General features: G+C 42.4%; 1 protein-coding gene across 1 annotated transcript in view; it reads left to right on the top strand.

The window, feature by feature from the left end:
• kcnq3 (potassium voltage-gated channel, KQT-like subfamily, member 3) overlaps window positions 1-18,706 on the top strand; it is a 50,208-nt gene that overhangs the window by 25,590 nt on the left and 5,912 nt on the right. The window contains exons 2-9 of the mRNA XM_067252904.1: window positions 13,505-13,595; window positions 13,797-13,923; window positions 14,224-14,396; window positions 15,193-15,366; window positions 15,859-15,969; window positions 16,845-16,940; window positions 17,150-17,244; window positions 17,747-17,773. Of these exons, the coding sequence (XP_067109005.1) occupies window positions 13,505-13,595; window positions 13,797-13,923; window positions 14,224-14,396; window positions 15,193-15,366; window positions 15,859-15,969; window positions 16,845-16,940; window positions 17,150-17,244; window positions 17,747-17,773 (894 nt within the window). The remainder of the gene's footprint in view (window positions 1-13,504; window positions 13,596-13,796; window positions 13,924-14,223; window positions 14,397-15,192; window positions 15,367-15,858; window positions 15,970-16,844; window positions 16,941-17,149; window positions 17,245-17,746; window positions 17,774-18,706) is intronic.

Below are 18,706 nucleotides of genomic sequence, written 5' to 3'. Positions count from 1 at the left end.
ATTCAATGGCCCTAGCAGGAAGGTTGTGCTGATTGCCATTTAAAGTCCCTCCGTTAAAGCAGCTTTTTACTCCATTGATTCATCTACGGCCCCTTTTATGAGAGACAGTAGGCCCTTAGGACAGACAAGAGGTTTAATTGGCTAAGCGATGAATGGCTAGTAGGGTTAACGACCAAATTCTCTAATAGTTGATGTGGCAACAGCCAGCCAAAGAAACGAGTTAACAGTCACGATGGCATTGACTTCAAACGAGTAATTGGCCACTTGAAAAACTTACATTGAGAAGATTGGCGTCAACCTTGACCTTCGTAAAAGTTTGCAGAGTCGATGTATAAACAGCGGCAGATGTGATTGTTCCTTGTAGTTATTTGAATGCATTTTGGCAACACATTAGCATTTTAGCATCTCTTTTTTGTAGTCATGTTTATTGTAGCGACTGGTTATGAGAGATTTAATGCTGATGTAACTTATGTTCTTAGATACACTTTGCAGTGTGTGAATACACACTTAAGATGAGATCAACTTTATTGTGCCGAAGGAAATTAATCTTGGACACACAGTATCTGCTGTTAAAATATAAATAACATAGTACATACATACCTACAAACACACACAGGCTTTCACCCATACACACACACACACACACACACACACACACTTGCACAGACTGTTATCAACCAACTAATGGCACACTGCCTATTGTAGAACACCTGTAGTCATCGATACTGTAACCATATACTGTAGCCTGTTCTCATGCAGTTGCGTTAGTATAGTGAAATAGAAAGTAAACAACCATGCAATGTATCTCCCGGGAGGCAATTAGTGAAATTAATCTTCCTGCGTGTGGGATACCAGGTGATGTGGAAAAAGCTACCCTGAGGTGATTCTAAGCAGAGGTTATATTAAGACATCAGAATCAGAATCAGAAAGGGATTTATTCGCCATGAAAGTTTGCACAGACAAGGAATTTGCTTTGGCAGGAAGGTGCATACAATAAACATATACCTAAAATTTAAATATGTGGACTAACTATACTAAGGGTACATAAACTAGCAGTACTAAGTGGAATAAAAATAAGTTGCCGACGGGGCCACAGGCTTTGAATGTCAGGCATGTGTGTGATTTGGACAAACAGGCCACGGTTACTAAGGACTCAAGGCCAAAGTGGTTGATACCAAGTACCAACCGACTATTGGGCTGGCCGAGTTAGATCAGAAATTAGGGAGAAAATGAGGTGTCAAGGATTGTGGGGAAACTATTTGCTTTGGTGGCAGCTTCGGGCGGTTTATGTCAGTCATCCTCTGATGTCTAAGGCTCGGCAATTTACTCCACTGAACGACTACCAAGTCTAGCTCTTTCCTCCACTTCCACTGAGCCCAAAGACTACAGATGGAGTTAAAAGCCATCCGTGTCACCTCCATCACAGGGCCAAATCAACCAACATTGGGTGTGCCCACGGGCTACGCTGGCTAACACTTTTACTGATGGATGGTTTGGCAATTTGGCCGTTCTACCAGCTGCCTCGCCCTAGAGACAGCAGAACCGGCCTCGGAAATCATTTAGAAAAAAAAATGACTGGAGGAGGCCATTAGGAAATACGGCTGTGGCTTGTAATAGTGTTATTGATATCGATGCTTTCATTACGGCCTGTGAGATGACCATCGATTGGGCTTGCACTGATGTAAGGGAACCTTTGGGTCAACTCCCAAGGTTTCTGAGAGGTTTATATCAGACTTGGGATTGATATTGATACTTGTAGAGAGCAAAAAGAAGGCAATGTTGAGTGAAATATATGTTCAGTGGAGTAATGGAAGTTTAATTTCAGAATCTTTCATTTCTTCGGCGCCAGGGACAAACATTGTGACAGTTTTAGCCTTGCATGAAAGTATTTAGCTTGAGGAGTGTTATACAAACCAAATTATGAAAGCGGCGTCTCTTTAATAAACGTCTTTCATCTAGAGTCTCTGTATTCAAACAAACAAAAAATCTGACTAGACTCAAGTGACAGAAGGAATTCACAGCTTCCACTTAGACTCTATCACTGTTCGTCGCAGAGATCCTGTGAGGAAGACACACCGGCATTTTTCCTCCAACATATTCATCCAACCACGAGTGAATCCCTACAGCCCTCCCACGCACACTCACACACGCGCTCGCAACTTGGCCGGCGTGATATATGTGTGTGGTTATCATGGGAAATAAACTGTTAAAAGCGGCAGAAATAGCTTCTTCACAGACCGCATGTCGACTCATAAATCTGAATTTGTGGCAGAGGCTTTCTAGTGTCCCTGGGTCTTGCAGAGGCAGGAATAATCTGATTTATTTGTGTAGAAGTATGAATATGTATCATCTACAATCTGTCCTGTTCGCTTTGTCATTGGGTTGTCAATTAGGAAGTACTTTTGATGAAGTACGAATGATGCAATGAATCATGTAATTCTTTAACAAGACTATTTAAACGGACATAATCCGAATCTACTGGTACATCTCTATTCACTTCAGTGAAAAATGGTTTGTAATAGAATGATTTGCCTGTACAGGAGAGGCTTGTAGGAGAGTGTTAGAGGGAGGGAGGCAGAGAGAGCCACCGTCTTTTTTCTATCTACCTCTCTCTCGATCTGCCTCTCTCTCTATCTACCTCTCTCTCGATCTACCTCTCTCTCGATCTACCTCTCTCTCGATCTACCTCTCTCCTCTCTTTCTCTCCTCTCCCATCTTCTGTCTCTCGCCCCCCCCCCTAATTATAAATGGGTCTTTGTGGCGGCAGCATCTGGGTGCCGTCATGATCAGAGTCTCTTAATCCCCGGCAGACAGCTCTCCAGACAGAGCCAGAAGGGAGAGTCCTCCTCAGCACCTCCTTCCCATGGAGCTCCACTCCGTAACCTCCGAGCCCAGATGCTGACAGCCCTGCTTCCGCAGTCTGAGATGGCGTGCGTGAGCCTGGGACACACGGTACTGTAGGCTCCGCATGTGCAGTTTCCCCCTAACGGAGATGCGCTTCCAGCAGGGCGACCCGGTGACAGGGGAGCCCTGAGAGCGCTCTGAAGAGCCTTCAAACTCAGCTCCTTCATTGGACCGGCCACATCTGTCGGGTGCATTGCTATGGAAACAGTTGTGACTGGTGAGCGTGAGCAAGCAGGTGTCGTCATGGTGACCGATGGGAGAACATTTGCGAACACAAAAACATTAGCATGTTGTTATTCTGGAAACCTGGAATGTTAAACATAACAACATGAGATATGAGTTGCAAATGTTGTGACATGATATGTCCTGCGTAAATCAAGATGGAGGCTGTCTCTAGCTTGGTGTCGGGCAGTGACCAAGCTAACTGTTTTGGAAGTCACTTCAAATCGTGTCCCACGACACGTGCATCAGTCAAACCCCGTCACGAAACATCACACGCACGTGCGTCGGGGTGTGGCGATCTGACACAAGTGACCTCCGTTGTCATGGCGATGGAGCGAACTCGGAGAGGCCGAGGGTGTTCTCCTGAGCCGACGTGGTTTCCACCGGGATGACGGAGGATGTTCTTGCGTGTGCATGACAGGGTTCCCTCCTGGGAAAGCAACTGGAACATTCTTCCTTTGGCCCTGGAAATGCAGCCCCGTAGAGTTACAGTACAGGACTGTACTCCACCTGAACTGTGTTCTGTGTACAGTTGGCCATGATTAATGACTGCACCAGACAGTCACCCATTCCATCAAGCCAAGGTGAAGCCGCAGTGATTTCCAGTACAATGACATGGACTTTGGCCATGAGAACCAGTGTTGATCTATGCTTCTTTGTATCCCTGCATGGTAAAATCCTGTGTAGATTGAAATTATTAGTAGAAATCAGGCATCTTTAGGACTTTTAGGACTTTTAGGAATTATATGCGTGAAACAATGAAGCATAAAGTAAAGCAAATACATTTAACAGAATGATATGGGGTTAGAATAGTGAGCCAAACACTGGTCCCCTTAAAGAATATCTAAAAGCGATTATTGATCTTTTATAACTGTGTTCCAGTTGTTTCCCCAATGTGTTATGAACCTAGATTTATAGTTAATACATGTTTGTGCACATTTCTGAAACTGCATTGGGTAACTTCGTTTAAGAAAAAGATTTTATGACAAGAAGAGATGAACACAAGTCAATCTTTCGATGGCATACAGTAAAAACACCCTGGAAACAGTCTAGTAGTAGAGATAGATTTTATCCCATCTGTTTTTGTTGAAAGGTTAGAACTCTCCCCTGCTCTATTTGTGGCTGCCTTTTCCTGTTTGTTTGTATTGCTCATCTAACACAATTAGCTAGCATGACATTTTCTTTCAACCAAAGTGAATTGAATAGACATCCTCAAACAGAAAAGGGCAATGGAATGTTTTTGTGTTGGGCGCTAGATGAAAAGTGTAGCGTGTACGAGGTTGGAAACATTTATTTGTATACTGAGTTTAACGGATTAAATGTACAACTGTACAGATTTTCTGAATTTGATCATTTTGGTCCTATATTATTCTCTTCCACTTAATGCTGATTTAATGGAATCAAAGATGACTTAATAGAAAATCACACACCGTGATATTAAGCTGGTAAAGACTCAGATCTTGTAATCCAACGAGACTGTATGTACATGGCAGTTTAACATATTATGTCATTACTGCAGCCCCATTCCCTCAAAGGAAATCCTGATTGAATGGCTTTAGAATGCACAACATGCTCACTTCGCTCCATAACATTTTCGCAATCAATCCACAACTATCATTTTCAGGCCCTTGCCACTGTTATCCATGACTGCTTGATAGAATGATCCAGAACGTTTCAGTAACCAACCAGCGACGTTGGCCATTCCCCCTTCTGTTTTTCTCAAACACTACCCTCTACAGCCCTACTTCCCCACTCCAACAAAACAAGCGAGCTCCTCTCCCTCTCAGACTTGACCGTGTCAGAGAGAGTGTTGTCGAGGCGAACTCTACCTAATGAACACAGTCTGGTCAGTGTGTGACACTGATTGCTTGCACCTCTCCTTGGTATCGAGGGCTGTCAGGTGACAGATTACAGCCTGTGATGGAGACGCTGACACCTGACAGAACAGGCCTAAACAGGGCTGTTACCGGTCACGCTCATACAGTATCAGTTGGTCATCGGTGACTCGCCTGAAACAATGTGAAACTCATTAGTATCTTGAGTTCATAATCAAACTGTTTAAAATGTGAAACGGGTTGAATTTTTCTAATGGAATGTTGAAAATGTTGTTTAAAGGCCTATTATTAACCACTAAGCGCATCTAAGACATCTAAGTCAGTATTACCATTCCTTCTAGTGCCGAGGGGGATGGTAATGATTAATCGTTATGAAATTGGGTCGATGAGTACATTTCCTCAGATAAGTCATTAAAAACAAACAGCCTACCGTTAAAAACAACAGAACTGAGCTTGATCTACTCTAATGGTGGGGGGGGGTTTGCCATCCTGCCATTTCCCCCTTAATAACTCCAAACAGGCAGTGAAAATGACAGCTCGTCTCTGTTGACTGATGATTGGGTTCCCATGTCATAAGAATTGCGTTGATTGATGAGTAAGGTCTGCCCTTGGGAAAGGGTAAATCCAGCCCAATTGTTTCTTATTCACAGTAACCAGGGCTCTCAATGCTGGGCTTCACATCTATTCAGAAACAATTTACATTTACATTTAGTCATTTAGCAGACGCTCTTATCCAGAGCGACTTACAGTAAGTACAGGGACATTCCCCCCGAAGCAAGTAGGGTGAAGTGCCTTGCCCAAGGACACAACGTCATTTTGCACGGCTGGGAATCGAACTGGCAACCTTCAGATTACTATCCCGACTCCCTCACCGCTCAGCCATCTGACTCCCAATTTGACTTCATTGAAGTCTGATTCTGGCAGCTACATTGGTCAGGTATATTTCCAACTGCCACCGTGTCTCCCGGCTATTTCCAAGAATGGAAGGTTGAAGAACCATTACTGAAACTAATTTCCTGTGGAATGACCCTAATTATACACAGAGGAAATGTGCTCTAATTAACACCCAGGATACGACATTTGATTTCCCACTCCGAAATATGAGGTCACTGGAGTGCGTCCGATTTCATTTTTGTCAAATTTGGGTGGATTTTTTTCCATGTCTTAATATGAAGATGGAGGTGCCTGATCCTCACTAGCTACATAGGTATCTGGTGTTTTTGTATGAGAAATTTAAATAATGCGTTGATTGACTGTGATTATCTACATCGGGATTACCCCAAGAGCAATGTTGAGTGTAATTTCTAAGTAAAGGCATTCACCATATCATGTTTATTATATCTGTACCAGGGTACTTTCAGAAACAACTTTAATCTGTCTTTTAAGATTAGACGCCCGTTAATCCGCTTTCAAATCAGGTAAATCCACTTCGACATAAACATCACCTGAAAAACCAAACTAGCCTGGAGTTACGTCTCGGTGCAGTCGCAGTTCGATATGAGACAGGAAACTGCGAGGGTGACTGATCTGCGTGTGCGGCTCCCATTTCATTGGCTGCCGCCTCGTATCGTCAGCAAAATGAACTGCAATGCCAGGGTAGTCATGACGATAGGTAAAAACTTTACACGATCCCATTTCATCCGAGTGATTTACACGAAAACATTAACTGGATTTATGGTCTGTTTCTGTGATTTTCTGAATTGGCGGGAAGGGGGTGTCTAACGTTGCAGCCTACTTGTTTTGTAGCAATCTACAGGTTTTAATTCTGAAGTTCCGCAGAGACATACAAAAATACACTGAATAAGAATAATTAATAATTACTCATTTTCTGTGTTAAAGATAGTGATATGGTGAAGTATTGTAGATAGAAAACGTTTAGAAATGTGTTTTGAAGGAGTCTGTAGCCCCAAACCCCTACAGCACTTCACTCTATAGGAATTCCCTATTGAACAGAGAAGAGAAGATTACAGACGGAAGGGGAAATCAATCTCTGCGGTCCCAGAGTTATCCTCCCTGGCTTGTTCCCATGGGGCACTGTGGCCAGAGATAACTTTGTGGTACCAATGTTAAAGTCAGTCTGATTAGAAGATGGCCTTAACCAGTGATGCGTTTTTTTTTCATTGGCTGTTCTTGGGGTGGAACTTTGCCTGTGAACGTATCTACAATTTATAGTTTTTCATGGATAAATAGATATAAATTAAAGGATATATATGGATATTTGATACAATATTGATCATTTGGTGCTGTAAATATTAATGTCTCTGGTCTTCAACCCTGGTTCTCAGGGCACACTATCCTTATCTGCAGGGCTTGATAACAACCAGTCATGTAAATAGGTGTGTCTATTAAAACTTAGGCTAGTTGTTCCGTTGTGCCCAGAATGATTCGATCACACTTCCTTTCAACACAAATGCGGGGATAAACAACAATGTAAAATGGCCGCCCTCTCCAGGATGACCCTGTAATGTTTCTATAGAGCCATCAGCTGCCACGGGGGAGACCCCACTGCTAGACAGCGTTAGAGGAGGTTTGGATGTTCTTGTCTGATGCTGCGTTCTGCATGATCAGCATATCTAATCAGAGCCACATTATCCCTCCCTCCTTCCCTCCCTCCCTCCCTCCCTCCCTCCCTCCCTCCTTCCCTCCCTCCTCCCTCCCTCCCTCCCTCCCTCCCTCCCTCCCTCCCTCCCTCCCTCCCTCCCTCCCTCCCTCCCTCCCTCCCTCCCTCCCTCCTCCCTCCCTCCCTCCCTCCCTCCCCGCGGGGAGCCGCAGTGAGAGGGCCAACGGTGAAATCCATCACTCCCATCGTAGCGTCCTGTGGCTCCACATCTCAACTGTAAATCTGACCTGCGTCAAGGGGTTTGGGGTGAGCCCAGAGGGACCGGGCGGGGAGGGGGAGGGGGGGTGAACGAGAGGGTTAGAGAGATACAAGGGTATCTGACAGGGTGTCGACTTCATCCAGTTGAAAACGCCTCCTCTTCCTGCCAGGTCATCAATAACGAAACCCCCTGTGAGGATGCAGTGTCAGACGGGGGCAGGAGCAGATGTGTCACTGCACAACATTTCTACTGTATTTACCACTACTGTACATTCAGTACAGCTGAGCACAATACTCCGAGATTATGGATTAAAAGGATTTTCATCCTTAGAAGCGTCGGCATGATTGACCCGTAATATCTTCGGCTTTAATTATTTCCCCTTAATGTGATAATCTGTATTTTAGCCTCAAAGGCTTACAGTACTCTATGCTACTTTTTCAAAGCCCCAAATCCAAGACTCGTCCACCAATTATATTTGTCATTAGGCAGAGCCCATATTGACACGCAGATTTAACACATTGCTATTTTGTTGAGCAGGCAACCTGGTAACAAAGAGGGGAAAGTGTTAAGCTGGCAGCCCTAGTACAGCCGGCGTCTCTACTGGAAGTTTAATAAAGATGAATGTATTGTCTTGTCCTTGTGAGTGCTCTCATTACACTGCGCCAGTGCAGCCCTGTTCCCGTATGCTTGCATATTGCCGAGCAAATTAACTGTCCAAACTGCATCGTCTGCAGTCGTTTATTGAATCTTTCTCCGTAAATTGGTTGTTAGGAATACCCAGAGACAACATAGCCGCAAGGGGAACATGCAGCCATCTGCCTCCGCAAGGCAGATATGTAAATCCATGTGCTGTGAACTCAGGTTTCCGTTATACCTTGAGCTGTGTTCCAACAGGTCAAGACATAGAGTTTGTCTTCTCCTGATAGGAAGATGACCTCGGATATACGGTCACATGATGGTGTGACGTACACCCGTTTATTGATAGTTAAAAAAAACTGTGAGTCCCGGTGGTGTTTTACTTGTTGTGGAATCTGCACATTGACGTGACTGGGACGTGGAAAGGTAATGAAGCTCATTTTTACCATATGTCTGCCTTTCAAAACCTATTTCTTACTGCCTCCATCCTCATTCAAGCGATGGAGGTAGTCCATCTCTGACACCAATGCAGCCTAGTATGCCAAGTATTTTTGTAACAAACACAGTGCTGAACACAGAAATGTCCACCATGGGATAAAATTACTACGTCACAAAAAACTTCCAGATAGAACGCTGAGGTTTCCCATGGAACACTTCTCAGTTGTTGGAACCTCAAATGGTCCATTCATTCATCGTAACAAATGGTTCTGGTTACGAAATCACTATCTGGATATGAACCTGACCCCACCGTTTACAGAAGAAGGTATCTTTCACGTTAAATTCTTTAAGCCAGATGATTGTATAAAGGAGGGACCTGTTTTCTACGCTGTCTGTCTTATTTCCCAGGGGAGTACGGCACAACAGACATTGTGACAGGAGGAACTCAAGCAAGTCTAAAACCATGGTAACCCTGCCAGCACTCCGCTGGTTTATTGGGTCATCCGCTGTTGCACCAGCATTGTGTCGTACCAAAGAGACAGAGATACAATAGAACACCATGGTAACTTAGGAAGTTATTTTATCAGTGTTTATTTTACAATGATCAGTACCATGTAGACTTAAAGGTGATCTTTGTAATCATCTTGTATTTTGTTATAACCTATAATTATTGTGAATACCTTTTTCCCTTTGTTTGATTACACCCACAGTGCAAAACTGTGGATTCTAAAAGTGTCATCCTGTGCGATGCCAAGTGAAGACTTTTACTTATTTGAGTGAGGAGTGATTTTGTTCAGCTGTGGAGCTCAGAGAGGTATATACGGGTCATGTGTGTGGGTGAGCTGGTGCTTTTTTGGAGAATAACATCCTGATTCCTCCTCCATCTCATCCCAAGATAGGAATCGACCAAGATCCTAACTACATGCCATCAATTCAAAACATTGTGGCACGTTTTATCAATCTATCTTGTTGCTGGGTAAAATAGCAAACTCAGTCAAGTTGATGGAAGTAATTGGGAAATAATAATCAAGCGACTATATCCCCCTCAATGCCTCTTACATTATAAGTCCATAGATTTACTCCTCTGCTCAAGACAGACAAAAGGGTAGGAACCAAATATGAAGCCCAGATTGGTACTGCGTTTTCCTATACCAAATAGATTTCAGTTAGTTCACTAACAGGCTGGTCCCTTTTGTAAGAATCTCATGATTGCCAATCACCCCAGAGATTGGATTCCATGCCTCATTTGGCGTGCTAACACGAAGGTAATGGAGCGTTTCTGTGGTAGCATCCAGGGTGCAATATGTGTCTAACTCGGCCTCTTTCAGACAATAACAGAACAGACTGGAAGTGTGGAAAACTGAGAGGGCATTTGAGGTCTGTCCATAAACTGTACTCCCCGTTGCCCACTAGGGGCAAAGCATAACTTGCACTACTTTTGAATTGCTTGGAATTTTAATTCTACATAGATTGAGCTGTAAGAGGGGGTCGTGTCTATTTAATTCCACGTCATTTGATTTGCACCATTATGTAAATTGCTGACGCTTACTTGTTGTTCAAGTTCAACTGAATGACGCTTGTATTGAACTCCGCAGCACTGTGAATGTTGTCTTTGTTGAAACTCTTGATTTCTATTGTTTTATAGACCACTCCTTTGACTTGCCTCTCGTTATCGAGGAAACAGCTGTAACTGACATTGACGAAACCAACTGTGCCTTATTGAGCAAACTGATTGAAGCAAGAACAATTATTGACTTATTGCAAACCTCCATTCATGGTCACCAGATATATCTTGGACTAGTCTGCTGTATTGACTTAACAATGGCCTTAACAGGCCCTATCTGGATTAACAGTGTCCTTTGGTTGACTTTAGTTAGACTGTAGTTGCTATGTAATCTGTAAATAGGCAGATCGGAGGGGACACAATTACACATAATTGAACCTTACAGAAGACCTGTAAAGCAAGTCAGTCAAGGGAGGAAAACTCAGTTTAATTGTTTTTTTAAGGTGAATTATGTAGACTGTGTGACTGTGCTCTGCTGGTAAAATATTCATGCTGTTATGGTGTTGCACTTCAGAACTCACCAGTGGCGTCTGTGCTGCCTAATGGCTACACAACAAGGCCATGAATGATTTAGTTTGAAGAATCTTGAGGGGAAAAGTGCTGAGCATTAGAGAATTAGGTAGGGCGGAACTCTCTGAGGCATTCCTTTACTGAGGACTCCGTGCAGAATGGTAGCTGTCTCGAGCGCAAAGCTAAAGTATCATAAAAGGTTCATCAACAATTTACTATGAAACTGATGGCTTTGAAGTTGCCAGAGCAGAGCGGAAAGGAATGGGATTTTCTTGACAATTCGTGGAATATTTTCCACTCAGAAGTGTTGGGGACGTCACTGATTTATCAGCTTTCTCACTGTGTGGTTTTCAGTAAGTTCCTTACTGAAATGACCTTTCCCGTCCTTGTCCTGTAACCCTAATATAAGCATTTTGTATGTTTTGGAATAATTTTGTACTTAAAAAACCCTAAACCCTAAAACCATTTCAATGCAATCAACTAAATGTCACCTGTTTAAAGCAAAACATATATAATAGTTTGTTCTTGGAGGTGACTTCCCTTGACTTTCAGTCAGATTTAGTGCAGAATTTGCCGAATGCAGAATTTGTTTCTTCTCTTAGTTAGCTTAGTATATCACTCTTCCAATCCCCCATGAATTTACAGCAGTTGTCTGCAGTTAGCTCAGCATGGGTTCCAGTCTAACCTATAATTGACATTATATATAAACCACAGACCTATCAATTAGTATTTCACTGTATACTTTTCACGATTTCAATCCTTGTAAAACCTTCCTGCAGCTAATTGCAAATGGCCGCCATACTCCTGACAAACCTGTATGTATCTGAGATGTGCATTTTCCGGGCTCCAGATTTGAAGAATGGGATGTACTGAAGGATATGGACCATGTAACCTTTGCAGAAATGCTTAGCTGGAGAGCATTGTACAAACCACATTGGGCGAATGATAATTGACAGTCTGGATCCTTGCGGTTGGAGGAGTTTTAGTCTAAGCCGATGTTGGCCATGAATCTACATGCATTTTTTCTTTTTTATGTTGCTGGATTTGCAGTACAGAGGTGAGAGACGTAGTCAGGGCTGTACTTAACATGCAAAGTCAGCCGTGCTAAGCTTTAAGTTAACAGTATATTTCAAGCGGACAGACAGGCAGTAATTCATTCTTAAAGATATGGAGGAATTTGACATGCCACAGTGGAAGCATGTGCGCATCTTATTTCACGCTAGTTTCATTTCAGCAAAACAAACATGGTTCACATGTTCAAACTTTTAATCTGCCAATTTCATAAAATTTTATGTTTTATCAAATAGTCGATACAGCAGAGAACATTGAAAAGTGAGAATCAAATTTTTCCAGTTGGGAATTTTAAAATATTGTTTGAGGCACAGTGCATGTTTGTGGAATTATTAGTCAGCTGAATTGAGAACTTATTACCGTAGTCATATTCATTTATGTAATATATGACTCACTCACAACTAACAGGGTATTTGTAGTGTAGAGAATGATGTCAAGAATGATACAACACAGGGAGATACAGTACGATTTACATGTGATTAGCATCATATAGCATAAGATTAGTTTAACTTTAAGAATATCATTGAAATTAGCATATCTAAGGACAGTAGTAGAATGTTAAATATATCATAGAGTACAGGAGGAACCAATTAAAATAATATGAATGCCGTCCAATTTTATATTAAACTACAGAGAAGCAAAGTCGCAGGGATTCCCATCAGAAGATGATGTTCCAGGAAGTCTCTCTGTGTACTCCACAGTGCTGGCCAACACGTTAGAGATAAGTTATTATCGAGAATAATCTTATATAATATAATATATAATATAACCTTATTATTGAGACATTTCTGTTCTGGTTGGCTACTCGAGCACTAATTCCTGTAGGGCTTTCTCCTGTAAGTGATGGATGCATCTACTGGCTCCATTGGATTTGGCTGCCGGCCTGACTCTAGCTCACATCCTGTTAGTTGGCACCAAGCAGAGACAACTTCTAGCCTTTTGGGATTTCCATGTAGCAACCCACAGGCCTTCAGCATACTGTATACCCAGAGGCTTAAATCACTATTAATAAACCACTACTAACCGTGCCAAATTGTTTATGATGAATTAGTTTTTTAAGAAGTGATTTTATGTACTGTAAGACATTAAGTATTGATTTCATACAGTACGTGACTTGTTTAAGTTCAGTACTCCACAAGTGCCAAAACTGTACTGTACGCCCAAGATGTATATCATTAGTAAATAGATTTGGTTGCACATCCAAAGTCAATTTCTTCATGTTGGTTATTCAACTAAAATGTATATTTAAAAAGTTACTGGATTTCCTCGATTAGATTTGTGAATCACAAACTGCTGTGCATGGGTTCCCCCTAGTGGCACGGTGGAATGATTGCAATAATTTCAATATTACTAGACACAGAAAAGCCTATCGTTATTATGAAGTCAGTTGGGTCAGTTACTTACAGATGATCAAAGACAGGGATCATAAACATTGTTACTACAACATATTAGAACAAAAACAACAAAAATGTTTCTCATGAAGGTCTTATTTTCTTTGTCTACAGATTTCTGATTGTGCTGGGGTGTTTGATATTGGCTATTTTAACAACTTTCAAAGAACACGAAAAGGACTCTGCCCACTGGCTTGTCATCCTGGTAAGTTACCTACATCCACAAAGAGATCATGTTACTTCTGTATATCTCACTCTCACTAATAATAATAATAACTTTCTGCCACAGTACATTCCTTGTTTGTGTGAACTTACATGGTGAAGAAAGCTGGTTGGATCCATCCTTATCACATGAAATATACAAATAAGCCTTTGATAAACGTTTTTTTCTGTTTGATTTTCTCAGGAAACCTTCACCATCTTCATCTTCGGGGCAGAATTTGGGCTGAGGATATGGGCGGCGGGGTGCTGCTGTCGATACAAAGGATGGAGGGGGCGGTTAAAATTTGCCCGCAAGCCCTTGTGTATTTTAGGTAGGAGAGGTGCACCGCGCTGCAGGAGCTTCTGTTCTTGGTTGTACCCACAGCACACAGAGAACACACTATAAGAGCACTGGAGTCTGTTCGGTTCAAACATACAAGTATGGTAGAGTCATTTTCAACGTGAGATTTTTTGTAAAGCATGCAGTTAGAAGACATATTTGACCTAATGTCGAATCAAATAAAAGAGATATCTAAATAAATGGTTTGAATTTCACAATCCCCCCCCCCACACACACACACACACCACCACCACACATCCTATTACAAAGTATTGTTTTCCTTCTTTCCCAGACATCTTCGTGCTGATTGCGTCTGTGCCGGTTGTGGTGGTGCGTAACCAGGGCAACGTGCTGGCCACGTCCCTGCGCAGCCTGCGTTTCCTGCAGATCCTGCGAATGCTTCGCATGGATCGGCGCGGGGGCACCTGGAAACTTCTGGGCTCTGCTATCTACGCACACAGCAAGGTACAGAGACCCTCACTGTACTGTTTTAAGGACACCCTTTACGCCCTGGAGTGTTCGAAGCGTGCCAGATCAGCCTAGGTGCATTTCTGGAACAGGTGGAATGCTGTTGTTTGCGTGCTGGTAGAAGCTTGTTCGTGAGAAGAGTTGCAGTTGTGGTGGTTGTTTGAATTTTTGGGGTCTTTAAAGACCTTTCATTAACTCAAACTCATCACGTAAAATACATGTTTTTTTTAATCTTCAGTCTTCATCTAAGTTATGTACAAATCAAAGTGTTCCATAATGTGGAGAATACTAAATTATGAAGATTAGATAGGTCATATCAATGTAATTATGTGAGGTTTGGAGTCACTGTTTAATGTCAGGGTCAACTATGCATATTCGTAGCATACTGCAGTCTGCACAGAAACTGGATATTGCAGGATGATCCTTATAAACCATCAATGATCCACACATATTCAAAGAGCACTGTGGTGTGTAGAAGGCCTGTTGAAAACCTCCTGTACATTAAACCGCACAGGAGGTATCGACCTGTATATGGTAATCTGTGATGTTACATTTACATTACATTTACTTTACATTTACATTACATTTACATTTACATTACATTTAGCAGACGCTCGACTTACAGTAAGTACAGGGACATTCCCCCCGAGGCAAGTAGGGTGAAGTGCCTTGCCCAAGGACACAACGTCAGTTGGCATGACCGGGAATCGAACTGGCAACCTTCGGATTACTAGCCCGATTCCCTCACCGCTCAGCCACCTGACTCCCGTTGTTCCTCCCGATGTTCCTCCAGGAGTTGATTACTGCCTGGTATATCGGCTTCCTGTCGCTCATCCTGGCCTCCTTCCTGGTGTACTTGGTGGAGAAGGACGACGTCACCATGGACGTGTCTGACCCCGACAACCCCACTGCCCAGCCCAAGCCCCAGGACTTCGACACATACGCAGACGCTCTTTGGTGGGGCCTGGTACGTGTGTAGTTATATACTTGTAGCCGGTGTGTGGTGAAACTCACTCCTCAAGTATGTAACATGCCACCCGCGTCAACGAATTGCTAGCTTTTCGTTGGCGTAGTTGGTAGTGGTGGCGCTTGGGAAGTCAGAGGTGGCAGGTTTGACTCCCGGTGGAAGCGAACATTGGCCCGTATGCCTCTGATGGAGCTTGCAAGACCACGTCTGTTACATACTCACACACGCTTGGAGTGTAGGAGATCTATAACTTTCATGATTCTATAATTGTGTGTGTTATATATAAAAACTCCTAAATTTTGCAACTGAATTTTGAGTCTTTGCAAGCATAATTCTGACCCAGATCTTTTTTTAATCTTTTTTTAATTATATTATATATGGTTTTATAACGACCTGTATATCATGTTGAACTACAAAAAAAAACATAGCGTCCCACAAGGCATTTTAAATAAGGCCATGGTATTAACGAATGAATGTCATGTTTCTGTGTAGATCACGTTGACTACGATTGGCTACGGGGACAAAACCCCCAAAACGTGGGCTGGGAGACTGTTAGCTGGGACGTTCGCTCTGATTGGAGTATCCTTCTTCGCTCTGCCTGCGGTGAGTATACCGCAGGACTGACTGTGCTGGTCTGGCTACTTTCACATTGACACTTTTTTTACATTTACATTTAGCAGACGCTCTTATCCAGAGCGACTTACAGTAAGTACAGGGACATTCCCCCGAGGCAAGCAGGGTGAAGTGCCTTGCCCAAGGACACAACGTCAGTTGGCTTGACCGGGAATCGAACTGGCAACCTTCGGATTACTAGCCCGATTCCCTCACCGCTCAGCCAACATTTAATGATGTTTCCCAAGGCAAGTTAGTCAATAGCATGTTATTATTTATAATGACGGCGTAGCAAGGTTCAGCACAGCGTGAAGGGTGATCTCAACGTTTTTGACCTACTACAGTGTTCCGAACAACTTACGTTCTAATTTAATTGTTATCTTTATGGCTTCTAAGTACCAATGACACTGACACTACTACTTAAATCACTACTTACTTAAGTCTTAAAATCACTGATAGAAACAACACGCAGTTAGGTTATTTATTTCAAAAGAGGCAAATGCTTCATGATTAGTCTATGAATATACATCTTCTCCCTGTGGATGTACCTCCCCTTTGGCTATGTGTGGTGGATAAACCGAGCACCCCATGGGGCATCTACAGTTGATTAATGCTGTCTTTTTCAGCGATGGGATCGGTAGTTACATTTACATTTAGTCATTTAGCAGACGCTCTTATCCAGAGCGACTTACAGTAAGTACAGGGACATTCCCCCCGAGGCAAGTAGGGTGAAGTGCCTTGCCCAAGGACACAACGTCATTTTGCACAGCCGGGAATCGAACTGGCAACCTTCAGATTACTAGCCCGATTTCATAACCGCTCAGCCACCTGACTCCCTAGTTAATTACTTCTGTCTATCCCTGCAGGGCATCCTAGGCTCAGGCCTAGCTTTGAAAGTTCAGGAGCAGCACAGACAGAAGCACTTTGAGAAGCGCAGGCATCCTGCCGCTGGACTCATCCAGGTGAGCTAATGATGCGGACCTTAGTGACGTGGATCTTACTGAGGACAACCTAACCCTAATGATGCGGACCTTAAAGGCCTTTGCACACTGAGTCAAAAAAAATTGTCCGAAATGTTTTGCACGTTAAAAAATAAATACGACCTCACGTTATGTCAATCACGCTTACACACTGCCTCCGTGAATTGTAGCATTGCTTTTTTTCTGTACAGTCTGCCTGGCGATATTATGCCACCAATCCAATCAGAGAAGACCTTATTGCCACATGGAGATTCTATGAGACTATAATCTCACTTCCCTGTTTCAGGTAAGTGATGTATACCATAGCTTCTGGCCATTATAAAACGGATCTATTAAAGCACAATGTATTGCTCGTTTCACATTGTAAAACCTGTGGTGATACTGTATAGTTGGGCTCATGCTGTATTTGTTGTCAGTGTCATTTAATTATTGATTTATATATATACACTATAATTTGTTAGTTTAAATTATCATCATCATTTCTTCAATTTACTTTTTTCCTGTTCTGTTTTATTCTTTAGTTTGCATGATTAACTTTATCCTGAATCCATTGGAGATCTTGGTTTCCACTGAAACAAACCAGACCGTGACAATACAAGTTATACATCTGTGAGGTACAGATGTCCTCTGGTCTCCCTGATCCCGACCACACTGGTTCACAAAAAATAAATGAATGAAAACAGACAGAAGGTGTATATTGTTGTTACCGTCTGTCTGAACAACAGACTTTGTTGTTTTAATCGGCAAAACAAACTTTAATAACTAACATTTTCTATTTGTGTCCTCAGGAAGGACAATTTGGAGGGCATAGCAAGGTAAGTCTCCATTCTTTGAGCCCTGATGATGATACACGTTTCAAACATACGGTATACATATCCAACGTTTCTGATGGCATTTTAATGATCTCTTTAAGCCAGAAAGAGTAATGATAAAATCTGAATATTCCCTCTTCAAATAACTTCAGATAGTAAATCAGAACTCGTATCAATTTCCCTGCAAAGTAGTGGCTAATGGTTCCGGTAAATATATGTTCCATTATGGACACTCACATATCTTGCTCTTTAATGAAGATGTCTATCATATCAGACACTTTATGACATAATTGTTGAGATTATTTCAGAATCGCATTAGTGAGTCCATTAGTTTGGTTTAAATAATGAATGGCAGCTGCATCATCCAGAGAAAAGGGTAATGATGAGTCTTGGGTTGTTTAATTTTAATTCTATTGCTCCACATTTAAAATGTTACAAATGTAGTATTGAAAAACAATGACGTAAGGGACCTGGTTTATTTGTAAATTTGATCAACTATACAGTGCCCGTGTAGGTGAAATACTTTTGTGATCTGGCGAACGGGGTGGGTCTCAGAGCTTACTGCCACACACAAGGATACCACACTCAACACTGCACATCCTGGGGTTCTGAGCAACACACCTCCCAAATTCTAACTTCATACTGTGCCCAGTTCTCAAGATAATTGAGCCGCAGAAAGACAGAGAGATTCCTGCCTTTATCGTTAGATGGAGACGTATCAGGATGCCCAGATGATGTTACAGTATGAATGTCTTTCTCACAATCCCACAGAGCATATAGTGGGCTTTTCCAGAAACCTCAATGTAACATGACTCCTTTCTTTGACGCCCTCTGAAGTATATGTTGTCTGAGATAAAGAGAATGACATGATGCTATTTCACCAAAATCTTCACAAGTCTTCACAAATAAACAGAAAGTAAAAACCATCATTCATTT

This window comes from Osmerus mordax, chromosome 16 (genome assembly GCF_038355195.1).
Source record: "Osmerus mordax isolate fOsmMor3 chromosome 16, fOsmMor3.pri, whole genome shotgun sequence".
Taxonomy (NCBI): Eukaryota; Metazoa; Chordata; class Actinopteri; order Osmeriformes; family Osmeridae; genus Osmerus; species Osmerus mordax.
This window is presented reverse-complemented; position numbering and strand designations above follow the sequence as displayed.